At 36.2% G+C, this 15,525-nt stretch overlaps 2 protein-coding genes across 2 annotated transcripts in view; one reads left to right on the forward strand and one right to left on the reverse strand.

Annotated features, from left to right (window-relative positions):
• LOC120428233 (zinc finger protein 39-like) overlaps nt 1–15,525 on the forward strand; it is a 487,119-nt gene that overhangs the window by 282,294 nt on the left and 189,300 nt on the right. The gene's annotated exons all lie outside the window — the stretch shown is intronic.
• Nucleotides 10,201–10,769, reverse strand: LOC120426911 (cytochrome c oxidase subunit 5A, mitochondrial-like). The gene has a single exon (XM_039591717.2). The coding sequence runs from the start codon at nt 10,721–10,723 to the stop codon at nt 10,262–10,264; it is 462 nt and encodes a 153-aa protein (XP_039447651.1). The 5' UTR covers nt 10,724–10,769; the 3' UTR covers nt 10,201–10,261.

The following is a 15,525-nucleotide window of genomic DNA, read 5'->3' on the forward strand; positions in this document are numbered from 1 at the left end:
CACGGTAAAAAAAATTGGTGATTTTTTTATTTAACTTTTTATCACTAAAACTTGATTTGCAAAAAAACACTATTTTAATTTTTTTTATTTTTTGATATGCTTTAGAGGACATAAAATGCCAACTTTTCAGAAATTTCCAGGTTGTGCAAAAAATCAGTGACCGAATTATGAATTTTTTAATCAATACTGATTTTTTCAAAAAATCGAAATATTGGTCACAAAATTTTTTCAACTTTATATTTCGATGTAAAATCAAATTTGCAATCAAAAAGTACTTTAGTAAAATTTTGATAAAGTGCACCGTTTTCAAGTTATAGCCATATTTATGTATCTTTTTTCAAAATAGTCGCAGTTTTTCATTTTTTTAAATAAGTGCACATGTTTGCCCACTTTCGATTTTTTTTTTTTGAAAAGCTGAGAAAATTCTCTATATTTTGCTTCTTCGGACTTTGTTGATACAACCTTTAGTTGCTGAGATATTGCAATGCAAAGGTTTAAAAACAGGAAAATTGATGTTTTCTAAGTCTCACCCAAACAGCCCACCATTTTTCAATGACGATATCTCAGCAACTAATGGTCCGATTTTCAATGTTAAAATATGAAACATTTGTGAAATTTTCCGATGTTTTCGAAAACAATATTTTCAAAATTTTCAAATCAAGACTAACATTTTTAAAGGACGTAAAATTAAGTTTTTGGCCCTTTTAAAATGTTAGTCTTGATTTGAAAATTTTGAAAATATTGTTTTCGAAAAGATCGGAAAATTTCACAGAATTTCATACATTACATACCCATTTTGTATGACCATACCCAAAATTATATGGAAACTTGTGATGTAAAACTAATGATGCAAAATTGCTTCTTTTGACATAGGAAAAGCAGTCAAAATGCAAATCCACATAAATAAAAAATGAAAATTAAAAAATCACAATAAATTGCGAAATCATAGAGAACTTCTCAGGAGTAATTCTCTATGTTTCGATCAGTCAACTTTTCTTTATTTTTTTTTATTTGACGATACTTTGTCCATAAATTCCTTCCTATCCATACAATAGTGCTATGAACAATGTTGAACATATTGGAAAACCTTTATATTAAGGGGTTTTCTGATAACTTCGAATAAGTAATAAAACATGTTAATATTCTACCAAAACATGTTTTTCAGAAAAAACTCGATTTTCACCTTAATTTTTTTACTCCTTAATTTCCTGTCTTTTTCACACTTACTACCAGTCTTTGTGAGGGGATACTGAGCTCGATTTGCTCTCCAGTAGTTAGAATCAAAGCCGGGAATTGGGGAGGGAGCATCAGGGCAGTGGACAGTATGCTGTAGAGGCGGAGACTGGATGTAGATAGTGGAAGACCAGAACTACGTCACAAGGGGAAAATAGTGTATTAATTGAACAATTCTTAAGGATTGTCTAATTACTGCACTTATTGACTTCTGTCAGTTTCCAGCTGTCTGCCGCGCCCTTTTAGGCCCCCAACAGGGTGCGAGCCCTGTTTTTCAGCTTTGTCAGACTTTTTTCGGAGTTATTGGAGGTTACTGTCGGAAGGAGATTCTCTTCCCCTGAGGACACCGTGAGTGATTTTGCTTGTTCGCGTCCAACCATCCCCTTTGGCCCTTCATACGGCAGTAATTTTAAGTCTGAGCCACTGTAATTCTAGGCAACCGCTACATAGGTCATCCTTGTGGCCCTGTTGGTTATCCCATCAAATCAAATCAAATCAAATCAAAATTTACCTGAAAATGAAAAAATCAAGCATTAAAATTCATAAAAAAACACGGAAAATTAATGAGATGAGTCACCAAAAAAAAAGAAATCCTGGTTTTGGTTTAAGATTAGAATTCAATTGTTTTGTGGTTTTTTGGAATTATCTCGAGACTAAATGGCATCAAGTCGTTAATTTACGTTTCCAAGCGGAAAACATGGATTGACAAAGATTTCGCTTGAGGCCACATATTTTTAAAGCCTGTTTTCGTATTAAATTTTTGTTTGTGTTGATTTTTAATCAAAACATTCCTCGTCTTCCAAACTCTCTCTTGTCAATTCGGGACAACAAAAATCAACCTTCGAAGCCGAAGTTGCCTCCTTCAAAAGGACATCCCGATGGTAATCGTCCCACACAAAAAAAAGCACGGCGTGGGATTTCTCATTCGTTCGAGACAAGATTTGATCCCTTTTTTTGTTGAAGGAAACGATTTTCCCGACCATGGACATGTGATATGCTAATACGAGCGCGGCTCGAACCCAGCATTTCCCACGAGAGTAATCGCCCTTCTTCGGACGGGGGGATAAACTGGTGTTTATGGTGGTATTTTAAAAAGTGATTTTCCCACAGACGATTTGAGCCTGGGTTAAGGAGCGAACAGAGAAAAAAGAAGGGATTTGAGTTTGGGTTTGGTTGGGGTGTTCCGAGGGAAAGCAAAATCAGAGATTTCACGAGCAGCACAAATGGTTATTCGATTTGGATGGGTAATATTTGGATGAAAATATTGGATTCTCGCGAAGCTCTAAAAAGCAGGTGGAAAAAGCTCACGAATTTATTGAGTTATCTCCTTTTTCAATATTCAAACACTTTTTTCTCCTCTGGTCAAACTAACAAGCATCTTTTCAAAATAGTATTTGTCTCCAGCAAAGGTGCCTTTTGCTTTTCCCCAACCTCCTTTGATATTGCAAAGTCTCAACGCACCATTTTCGACACCATCCAAGTTCTCGTAAAGTTCTTTTTCAAATTAGCAGTCAGGTAGGCCATGAAGTTAGTGTCAGTAGTCTGACAATTTTGGGATAGTTTTTTGAAAAGGTATTTACAGTGGAAACTTTTTTTTTTACAAAATTAACATTAGGCTGATTGCAAAAACATATTTTTGGAGCAGTTTTCAACAAATTTGGATTAGTTTTACCGGTTTTACCTAATATTATTGTACAGTTTTCTTTTGTTTTTCAGAAATTAATGTATCAAGCATCTGCAAAATGAAAAATTTCATGAGACATGGTTCAATTTATATCAAATTTTGTTTTTTTTTTTATCAATTTCACTCAAATAGGTTACCTGTACCTCATACATTTGCCAAAGGAAAATCTTCGCTCCCATAAAGTAGGCAAACAGATGTAAAAAGGAAGCGTGCTGAAATTAAAACCGTACAAAACGACAAAAACAGTGAAACGCAATGAAAATACGAGACAAGCAAAAAGTAAAAAAAAAACAAACCAAACTCGGCAGACACCGCCGCCACGCCAAGCTAAAGCAAACGAATACACCTTTCAGCAATACCAACTTTGCAATCTCTCCCGAGACATAAAGTTGGAAGATTTGCACCTGCCCAGACGCACATCTTCCCAGGTAAAGCGACAAAATAAACAATCCGCAGTTGGATAAATTTGGCTGCCTTATTGCGTGTAAACTTTGGGCTGCCGTTTGTGGCACCCTGCCCGTCCCATGCCCTACCTTGAACTCTGGGCGAAAGTGACTTCCCAGATTCATAAATTGTACATTTCAACGGGGTTCACTTGCCGACAAAAAGATTGCGCAAAGTGGTTTGGAAAGTTCTGGGGAGAAACGAACCTTACGAAGTATCAAGCGTCTCCATAAATTCAATAGAGTGATATATGTAGAGTTTTATCTTGTTTATTTAGTTATGCCTTTATAAATGAAATGTATATTACATTTATCAATTTTAATTGTAGATGATTTATGAAGAAAAAAAACCAAAACTTTCAATTTTTATGGAGTTTTTTCTTTTGTCCAGCATGATTTTTTCCATAAATTTTATTCTGAGATAGATTAAATTATTATTTTCTCACTTTATGTTTTTATATATGGGTTATTCCAGGTCAACTGAGTACACTTTTGGACTCGACCTTCACCGATTTGGACCAAACTTGGAGGGAACCGTTCATCTATCGAAACTTAACAGAAATCCCAAGTTTGATGCTGATTGGACCATCCCTCTATTTTGGCACCACCCTCTTTTTTAACGATTTTCTAAAATCTTTTTTTTTTCTTTTAATCATAACTAGGGTTAGTGAAATTTCACGATTTCGCGGACAGCGTGAAATCCGCGAAATTAGTCTTTTTCCGCGAAATCCCGTGAAATTTTATGTTTGTGTGAAACTGTAACGATTTATCTCAAAATATTTTATTATACTTAAATAGGAATAAACATAATTTTAAGAACTACTGTAGAATTGAGCGAGCGAATACCCTTGTTCAATTACTAATTTCGATGAATTTATAAAAAAATTCAAATCATTTTCAATATTTCATCCATAAAGACTATTTCTGTAAATTTTATAAGTTTTCAATTGAAAAGCTTTATATGAACCATTTGAAGAATTGTTTAGATTTTTCAGTTTATTAGAAACAAACAAAATATAGTAATATTTTTTCGATTTAGTAAAATTTTACTACAATTTTATTTAAAATGTAAAATTTCATAAAAACATTAGAAGAAATAAGCTTTGTTTTATCCAAAATTATAGGAAGAGTATTTTTTATTTTTGAAAGCATTTCAGATTTTTTTTCGAAGCCCTGTTTAATTTTAACGATATTTGATTATTTTGGTGGATAATTCCCGTGAAAGTTCAATATGCCACCTGTTATTTGTTTTCTGTTCTCATTTACAAATTATATTTTTTTGCCTATTGATGTTAAATTTAGTTTTTGAAGAGAGAGATGAAATCCTTAAAAATTATTTTGAATGGGCTGAATGTCGCAGAAAATTCAAACTATTTTACTCATTTTGGCTGGACAAGATTGTTGAATCTTGCTGTGATATGAAATTCAATAAACTGTAAACTGATAAAACAGAAGCAAATCAGCGAAAACGTTTTTGCTTTATTAGTCGAATATTAAAAAAGTAGTTCATTAAATGACATTTTGTTTTAAAATTTAAATAAAGCTCATCTATTGACCAGGTGGAAATATTTTTGAAAATTACTAATTTTTTTTTGTGTCAGGTTCAAATTTAGTGAAGATTTATTTAGTTTATTGAATGAAGTATAAATAGTAATTTCTGTGATTAAAACAAAAGATTTTCAGAGTTATTTTAGCATTTTTCACGTTCCGCGAAATTTGCGTGAAATTTAGTGTTTTGAAATCGAGGTCCCCGTGAAATTAGCTATTTTCGAGCGTGAAAAATCACTAAGCCTCATAACTTTGCGACTATTTGAGCAAAAGAATTTCTACAGGTTGCATTTTATAGAAAATTGTCCAAGGAATTCGATAAAAATAAAATTTCAACTCTTAAATGGCCACTAATATTATATTTTAACGTTTTAAGTAGTAAAATTTAGTTTTGACCTATTCTTCATATTTTTATTTGTTCTATTTTATCACCATCGTGTTCCCCGGACAATTTTTCATAATAATCCATGTAGACCTCAAACTAAAATGAACTATTGGCGAGATACAGCGATTTTACTGAAAAAAGTTTGATTTTGCGCTGCACTCTGTCCTATGAATTCAATTCCGAAATAGGTTTCTCACATATAAAAACCGAACTATGCGGGATTCATCCCTTTATGTTGAAAAGTACACCATGTTCTTCCGAGTGCTGCGCAAAATCAAACTTTTTTTCAGTAAAATCGCTGTATCTCGTTCATTTAAGTTTAAGGTCTACATTGATTATTATGTAAAATTGTCCGGGGAACGCGATGGTGATAATATAAAACAAATAAAAATATAAGGAATTGGCCAAAACTGAATTTTAATACTTAAAACGTTAAACTATAACATTAGTCGGCAATTAAGGGTTAAAATTGTAATTTTATCGAATTCCTTGGACAATTTTCTATAAAATGCAACCTGTAGAAAGTCTTTTGTTCAAATAGTTGCAAAGTTATGATTAAAAGAAAAAAAAAGTTTTTTAGAAAATCGTCAAAAAAGAGGGCGGTGCCAAATCAGCACCAAACTTGGGATTACTGTAAACTATCGATAGATGAACGTTCCCTCCAAGTTTGACCCAAATCGGTGAAGGTCGAGTGTAAAGTGTACTCAGTTGAGCTGGAATGACCCATATTCATCTTTTAATTTTTTTTTTCTGTTTTATTTTTCCCTTATAAAAGGGTCTCTAATCTTGATTTTTTTCTAGTCTATTTTATTTGTCTTTATTTATATTCAACTCTCGTTGTTTTTCTATTAACTTTCATGATATGCATTTTATGTTACAACCAAATTTAGTAAATATGGTATAAAATGGCTTTTTTGATTTTATTGGCGCTCAATGAAAATAATACCATGCTGAAATTACCCAGATGTTTTTAGTTGGTCTTTTTCAATCTTTTTTCGATCACTGATTTTCAGCGTGTTAGTTCAACCGTAACAGACCATTTTATGGCGAACCAATTCGGGTTCGGAGTTTTTCTGCTGTGAATTCACTACAATGTTATCAATTTCGGAGTCATTTTTCGGATCTTTGTCCACCTGAGTAGTTGGGTAAATTGAATGGCAAAAAGCAGGTATTTTTTGTTGGTCTCGGAAATTATTTTGCGTGCGATATTGAATGGATCGAAACATTTTTACACCTGAATAATTCAATGTAGACTTCAAACGAAAAAAAATGTCATTGTTTCATTTTTGTCCATGCAAGTTTATAGAACAATATCCCTTGTTTGGAGTTTTCACTAAATAGAACATTATTTAAACATACACGATTAAAATAAAAAAAATAAAGGATAAATAACACTTTCAGCGGATGGCTGAGAGTAAAACGGACACCAATTTGGTGCACAGTAAAAAAAATCGTGGTAAAATTTCATCTAAAAAGGAGTACATCTTTTATGTCAGAAAAAAGCTTTAATTTTACCTCTAATAATGTGTAAATTTACATCTGGCAGACGCTAGGAAAAAATATCTGTAATCCCAAAAAAATATCAAACCGGCGATAGTTATATCTCGCTTACTAAGTCCGCGCCCCAACCCGCACAGCCATCCCGCCGCTGTGAAAACTGGACGATCAAAGCCAATGTAGGTCTATGTGTTCCGTACATTGTATATGTATTCTATATGCAGTAAATACAGTATACAATGTACGGAACACATAGAGCTACATTGGCTTTGATCGTCCAGTTTTCACAGCGGCGGGATGGCTGTGCGGGTTGGGGCGCGGACTTAGTAAGCTAGATATAGCTATTGCCGGATTGATATTTTTTTGGGATTACAGATATTTTTTCCTAGCGTCTACCAGATGTAAATTTACACATTATTAGAGGTAAAATTAAAGCTTTTTTCTGACATAAAAGATGTACTCCTTTTTAGATGAAATTTTACCATGATTTTTTTTACTGTGTGGAGAGGATAATGGTTATCGCGAGAGAACAATGCTCTCGTTTGTTTTTGCGTTCATTGAGACAGTTCGTCTGTACCGAGTTCTTTCAGACTTTTGTTTAACTCACATCGAGTCGTGATGACTGATAAAAAATGAGTAAAAATGATTGTGATCAATTCTCGATATCAAAATTGACTGTTTTTTGAGCAACGTTTTTTGAGAACCTGACGGTAAATTGCTCTCAGTTTGAGTATATCTAATCTCGGATGAATACTACGGCCGCTTGAGTACACCCTTTCTCAAAAACAGATTAATTCAAAAAGACCGTTAAACATCCCACCAAATCGGTGGTAATTGATCAATTTAAGCCCAGACAACATATTAAGGTTATACCCCCCTAAATGTGAAACTGATCCACCATTAACATAAAAATCCATTTTGGCACTGAACAACAAAAGCGCTCTCAAAAGATCTTCTCTCCTTTCTGTTTAGGGTTTATAATTCACTATAAAACGCTCATAAAAGTCACTTTGGCGTCACCATTATCCTTTTTTTTTGCACCGATGGCCGCTTGTGTGGGTGTGTCGTCACATCAATGTGTGTGTGTGCGAGTATAAATTATACTTTATGAGATTTTTCTGCTCTCTTGAGGTGGTCCTCGAGGGTGGTCGTCTGAAGTGAAAGTGATCAAATTCGACGATGGCCCCGGAAGGCTTTCCGGTGGACCTCTGATCGACCGGGATGGAAATCGTAAAAGCCAACAGGGAGGAGCCTCTTTTCGTTTTCCGAATATATTTCATTTTTTATGGCCGAGCCCTCGCCGAGACGCGCCCGGAAGTGTAATGGGGTTTGTTGTTTCGAGAGCCACGTGGTCGGTGTTTTTGTGGATTTATTGGTCAGGTTTTATGAACTATGATTTGTGGGGCTGCTCTAGGCGGTGGTTCTAATTCTGACGTTTGCCATTAATGACAGGTTAAGACTGAGGAGGGGGAACGGGAAGGGGGTTGGTGGCAAAGCCATGAATTGGCTCAATAAACTTTCATCACCATAGATCAACGGCGCCGGAGGAAGCAACAACAGCAGCGGCAAGAGTTTAGCGGAAATTTACAACCAAATGAACAATATGTATCAATCATGTTAACAAGGGTAATAAATTTGAAGTGGGAATGGAGAGCGATTATTTCAAGGGTAGACAAAGGAGATATCGCTTCGAATGGGGTGAATTTGCTTGCAAATTGAGTGTTGAGATGAATGGACATGTCCAGTAAAGAAATGTTTTGAAGAGTGAATTAAGGGTGCCATTTCATATCTGAGGTATATAATTGTACTAAATAAAAGCTTTGAGCATTGTTGCCACACGTCATACAAAATGTGGTCCCAAAAGATTATTGGCCCATGAATCTTGGAGCAGACTGGAATAGTTTTAGATTGTTTGACAGATTACTTTGTTGATGTGTTGAGTCATCTTAGGATATCCAAAGACTTTTTTTTAGGATTTCCTTTGTCCAAATGAAAATGTTGTTAAGGTTAGAATTCAATGCAAGCTGCAAAATCTCAAGAAAATTTGAATATTCCGTTTGAAATCATGTAAATTTACATGCAGCTTACGTTTTAGTTAACATTGTTTATTATGATAAATACATTTTGGTCTATGATTTATCATGTTTAAAAAGAAGTTATAACTTTGTGCCTTGAGTTTTGCTCACCTTGTTGTTTTTAAATACATATCGACGCTGTCGTACTTGGCGACGTTCCCAGAAAAACCGCGTTTTAATGTTTGACCTTGAATAAACAAAAAATGGAGCTCGTTATGTAAACAATAACAAACACGTTTTGTTTAGTGACCATTATGTGCATTATCTCGAAGTTTGGTTGCATTTAGTTGGAGGAGTCCCGAGTTATAATTACAAATGTTTACGGTAGTCGGGCATGCACGTGTGTCAAACGCGTTCTGACCTGAAATCCTTTGGCCAGTTGCGCACTTACAGCTATTTTCAGGGTGTGTCAAGATAGCACGACATCAAGGAAAATTCTTTCATATGAAGAGTAACAGTAATGCACGGATTTTTTTCTGTTTGTGAAGGTCAAAAGGTGAGGAATTGTGAGCTGCTTAAAATGGCGTTCTTAACTTAATTTCACCCAAAATGCCCGTGCGACAAGTTAGCACAACAGCGACAGACATTAATGCGAACATTGGCATTATAGCCCACACGAAGTAATTGAAAAGTACTCTAGATATAACAGAAAATTGAATTTCTGGAATTCCTAGTTATAACTATTCACCGCCAATGAAACCAACTTTCACCATCCGGTCATCTGTCGAGAAGTGGACCACCTCTCCACTTCCAGCAGCTGTAAAGTTCCACTCAGGAACAAAAGCTCAAAGTAGGACAAAGCGCCCTTCACCACGGTCCCATCATCGTGGCATTATTGCCGCTCGGAGTAAATGGCAACTTTTTCAATTACAAACTTTCGCCAGCCGCACCGTGGTCCACTTCCGGCCGATTGCAGTACGACGGACATCCTCTCGGTTGGCATATTTCCCCATCGATAGTTTTTCAAATGGCAAAATGGCCCTTCCAAGTGACAAACTTCTATTCCACAAATTTGACCGCACACGTTGATTGAGCCACCGGAAGTCGCACGTCACGTAGGATAACCCAAATGTTGATCCGCGCACGTGTCAACCTGCTCCTGTGGCCACCTCACTCACCACGTGTCGGGAATATATTTTACGAGGCTCATCAAAAGCTTCCCTAACACGTGCCAGCAGCGAGCTAGATTCTGGCCAATAAGCTGGCAAGTGGATTTTGTCACCGATTTGGTCGCAAATCACGTGCCCCGCACCAGAATGGAAGTGCAGTCAGCTCCGACGAAAAGAAGGTGATTTGAGTGCAGTTTCGTGATTCCGAAAGTAAAAGAGCAGAATCTTCTTCAAGAAGCAGTAATAATTTTATTTATTTCATCCCAGAAGATAAACGACTCGAACTCCTACTTCTCCATATCCAGGTAGTGCTTCATGGCCAGTTCCGGCTTGTCGTAGCCCAGCTCCTCGAGCGTCTCGATGCCCAGCTCGCACAGCGTTGGCCGCAGCTCCTGCAGCAGGTACGGATAGATGGTGCTCACCTGGTCCCCGCAGCGGTCCTTGGCCGCTTCCAGAAAACGAATCGCCAGCGCGTAATCGTTCAGCCGGCGACAGGCCCTCAGCGCCGCCACCATAATCTTCGGGTCCGGGATCAGGTCCATCCCGAACAGGTCGTTCATCGCCTTGCGGGCCTCCCAGTGGTCAATGTCCGGCCGGTTGAAGTACGCCTCGTAGCGGGAGTCAAAGTCGGCATCGCTTTCGCACTCGTTGTGAGAGCCGCGGCGGACGACGGCCAGCGCTTGGACTCGGGGCAGTTCCAGGATCGAACGGAAGGCTTGCGAAAGTTGGCCGGAAATCAGGCGGAACATTTTGGTTGAGTGCGGCGAGAGTTTCGGGTGCGGTCTTGATTAGAGCTTGATTTGAGGATGAGTGAATGACGTTTGTGGTGTTTGAAGGCGCAGGTTGCTTTGATGTGTTTAGGCTACAAATTGTTTTTAAAAAGGAAATTAGTTCTTAAAAGCCATTAAGCTCTTCGTTGTCAAGCATTTAATTTATGATAATTTTCACCATACCTATATGATTTTTTCTTGTCGGTGAACACCAAACCAACTAGCCCAGCCAGCCAGTGCGATAAGAACCGACTCGTTCTAAATTCAAATCGATTCATTAACATTTTCATGAGAAGACGCAACTTATCATGCGCCTCGTATCCGGGCCAGCCAGATCGTGATTGAGCGACCACATCCTCGACATGCTACATGATTACAGCCAGATTGCAACGTGTGCAGATTGGGTGACCTTAGGTTATTTTGAAAAATTTCAATGAATGTGAATTGTTGATTAGGGTGTTGTGTAGTAAGATTGTTCCATTGCATAGATTGAGCTTGTTGTTTGAGGTTAATTAATAATCTGTGAATTCGTCGTTTTTCGTGCTATCTTGTCGCAGGTGCATTTTGGGCCAAATTGAGTTAAGAACACCATTTTGTGCAGCTCACAATGCCTCACCTTTTGACCTTCACAGATCCCCAAAATTCGATTTCAATCCTGAGATATTCAATAAAAACCGAAAAAACTCCGTGCATTGTTGTCACTCTTCATATGAAAGAAGTTTGAATCTTGTCGTGCTATCTTGACACACCCTGAAAAATTGCTGTAAGTGCGACAACTGGCCAAAGGGATATCAGGTTAGAACGCGTTTGAAACACGTGCAAGCCCAACTACCGTAAATATTTTTATTTATAACTCGGGACTCCGTCAACCAAATTCAACAAAACTTCGGGACAATGCACAGAATTGTCAGCCAAACAATGCGTGTTTGTTATTGTTTACATTGCGTGTTCTTGTTTTTGTTTATTCAAGGTAAAATATCATTAGACGTTTTTCTCGGAACATCAAAAGGCGACGTGCGCTAAGATAGCAAGACAGCGTTGAATTGATATTTTTTTTAAATTCTATTGAAATGTAAAAATTTTACACAATAAAAAAAACTTTTGAAGTTTGAAATTATGGAAAGAAGTATCACGAAACTTTCTTCATACTCAGATTTTATATTTGCCTTGTTCTTTTTTCCTTACTGTGTATGATTGTGATAATAATTATTCCTAAACTACTTTGAGTATCATCCTGTTAAGCACCATTTACACTGTGTAAAACACTTTTACATTGACTACATCCGTATAAAGCACGCCTACAACGCGACAAAGGATGCATTCTAACAAAAGTGTGAAAAATAACCCATAAAACGTTGTCTAAGGGTATCACTGTTTTGCCTTGCGTGGGATGATATTCCTGTAAACTATGCTCCGGTAGCAAATAACACCAGGGTGGTAACGCCGGTGGCGACGACGTGGCAAAAGGTCAACCCCGACCAGGAAGGATCTCCCGTGTAACGATGATGGTGGTTACACTGGTCCTCAAAAAATATGTACCTATTTTTATAAAAAATTTTGAATAATTTGTTGCAACCAACACAGAAAAAAAATCATGGTAATATTACATCTAGGAAGAGGTACATCTTTTATGTCAGAAAAAAAATGTGTAATTTTACCTCTGGATACTTGTAATTTTACCGCTTTTCTGTTGTAATGTCACTTTTTCAGTCTAAATTGAGGTAAAATTACACCATAAAAGATGTAAAATTGATCCTTCAAAAATTTCACCTTCCAAATTTACATTATTTTTTTACTGTGTAGTTTTGTTTCATAAAATCAGCTTTTGAAATGTTAGTTAAATTTCTTTGATTTAAAAACATATTTCATAATTTTCTCCAGTCAGTGTTCCATGGGAGGCATCCTTCCGTAACGATGATGCATACTTTTGCTCTACCCGTTCGAAAGGTGATCCTTCTTTGAACCTCTCGGGTGCCTCTTTTTCCGTTTGCAGGTGCAGCTTTGCGTGCAAATTGTGTTCTGTCACTTGATGCACCGTCCCCGCGGGACTTGGTGCATGGAAAGCAAGTATTTTCAACTTTGTTGCCTCCGTGTAATTGATCCGGTTCACCGATACTGTTGGAACGATTGCGGCTGGCAAAAGGTCGTTGGAAATGTCAAGTGAAGGAAAAAAATGCATTTATAATTTCAACTTTTATTAATTTTCGCTTTTCACACCAGGATGACCAAAAATTAGACAAATAAAATCAAATAAGCCCTTTACAATCCCCCAAAAATGGCTACGAATTAACTTTCGCAATAATTTTCACGACCCGGCACAAACTTTGCTTTATTGCCCTTGGTCACCGTCATGAAACGGGCGTTTTGTGTCCTTTACCCCGTTAAAACGTTTTGTTGGATTGCAATTAAAAGTGAAACACGGCCACGTGACCCCTTACCCCACTTGCACTCTCTCTCTCTCCAGTAACAATTCCATCCGGTGTAAAATAATTTATTTGAATTTATTTACACCCAGCACGCTCTCCATCTGTCACGTGGGTTCGTCATTATGCAGAAAATTTCACCCAAGCTGAAAAACGGATGGTTTCCCCAACTTTAAAACGGCCCGGTGACACGTCATAAATTAAAACTTGTTGAAATGGCCTCCGGTTTAGGTGGGATGGCTGTATTTATGACCTTTCGGGCTAATTAAGGCAAATGTGGTGGGATTTGTGTCGAATGGTTTAATTGTTTCCTTTTGGAAGATTGTTGCAATCTTGATGGGATTCATTAAAATCTGATCAACAATAGCTCTTTGAATATATTTTTTTTTCATCTTTCCTAATTGCAAGTTATTATTTTTATCTGGAGATTAAAAGGAGAAATTTATACAAATTGTGTTTTTAATGGGAATATAAGTTAAAGTGTCCAGAAAGTCAATTCAATTTAAAAATATTTTGCTCTTTCTATCACAGTTCGACGTTGTATTGCTATCTTGTCTCATGTCGCTTTTTGACGTTCCGAGAAAAACACGATTTAATGTTTGACCACGAATAAACAAAAAATAGAGCACGCAATGCAAACAATAACAAACACGTTTTGTTTTGTTGACCATTGTGTGTACATAAAGTTTTGTTGAATTTGGTTGCCGGAGTCCCGAGTTATAATTACAAATGTTTACAGTAGTCGGGCATGTACGTGTGTCAAACGCGTTCTGACCTGAAATCCCTTTGGCCAGCTGTCGAACATACAGCAATGTTCAGGGTGTGTCAAGATAGCACGACAAGATTGAAACTTCTTTCATATGAAAAGTGACAACATTGCACGAAGTTTTTTAATTTTTTTAATGAATATCTTAGGATTGGAATCTAATTTTGGGGACCTGTGAAGGTCAAAAGTTGAGGCCTTAAGAGCTGCACAAAATGGCGTTCTAAATTCAAATTGCGCGTGCGACAAGTATTCTAGAATTTTAGTATTGCCACTTTTAAGAGATTTTTCGATTTTTAAGTTTAAAAGTCAAATTTGAAGGTGAGCCCACGATTTATTTACGTTCAAATTTTTTGTGAAAATAGCCTAAGATGTTACAAAAAGACTCACGAAAAATGCAGGATGGAGCAACTCACCTAAAAAAATACAAAAATCATTTACTGAAAATGTTTTTTTAGAAAGTGCTTTAAACGTCAACATTTTAAAAACCCGATTGCTGGAATCGATTCTTTAGACAATTTTACATTAAAGTCTCCATATTGACTTCTTTCCTAAGTCCAATCCTTGCGAAGTTACAGCGGCTTTAAACATAAAAATGTAGAAAAAATGGTTTTTTGATGGTTTTTGACAATTTCTGTATGACAGACTAAATTTTTCAGTCTCGTAAATATTTTTACCGGAAAGCTCGTCCAATTTCCCATAAGATTGCCTTCAACCACTTTGCAAAATAGCTCGTTTTTTTGATGATTTTAGCTTATTTACTATCCAGGTTACTACCATCCACTAAACTACACTAAAAAAATATTCTGTTTTCAGTTATGAGCAATACAATTAGCTTATATCTGTAAGCCCATACTTCCAATTGAAATGTGGTCAAAGACAAAATGATGGGAAATTGGACGAGCTTTCCGATAAATATTTACGAGACTGAAAAATCAAGTCTGCATTTGTCAAAAACCATTAAAAAAAAATTCTGCATTTTTATTTTTAAAAATGCTGTAACTTCTCAAGGATTGGACTTAGGACAATGGTCAATATGAAGACTATTAATAAAACAGTTTCAGTAAAAGATTTTTGTATTTTTTTTTAGGTGAGTTGCTCCATCCTGCATTTCTCGTGAATCTTTTTGTAACATCTTAGGCTATTTTCCCACAAATTTTGAACGAAAAAAAATCGTTGGCTCACCTACAAATTTGACTTTTAAATCTAAAAATCTCATAGAAATAGAGTGTTTTCTTCTTTCTGTGAATTTTTTTCGGAAAGCTCTTCAAATTTCCTCAAGTCTTTGACCACTTTTTGATACGATGCAACGGCTTAGAGATACAGCAATATTTAAATTAAGAAATACAAAAATATTGAAAACATTTACGCCCTTCCCAAATGCCATTATAGAATCAAACTGGCTCCATACCCGAGCAGACGGAAATAACTTGGGAATAACATATTTTGATATTTGAAAATACTAGGCCAATACCATTTTATGTTATTTATAACAAGATTTGTTATTCTTCGTTATGATTTTTTTTATATTGGATTGTTATTGTAATAACAGACTAATAACATTTTTAGTTATTCTTCGAACAAATCTTTGTTAT

This window comes from Culex pipiens, chromosome 2 (assembly GCF_016801865.2).
Source record: "Culex pipiens pallens isolate TS chromosome 2, TS_CPP_V2, whole genome shotgun sequence".
In the NCBI taxonomy this organism is placed as follows: domain Eukaryota; kingdom Metazoa; phylum Arthropoda; class Insecta; order Diptera; family Culicidae; genus Culex; species Culex pipiens.

Coding starts and splice junctions, on each gene's coding strand:
- LOC120426911 (XM_039591717.2), bottom strand. CDS start 10,723: ATGTTCCGCCTGATTTCCGGCCAACTTTCGCAAGCCTTCCGTTCGATC.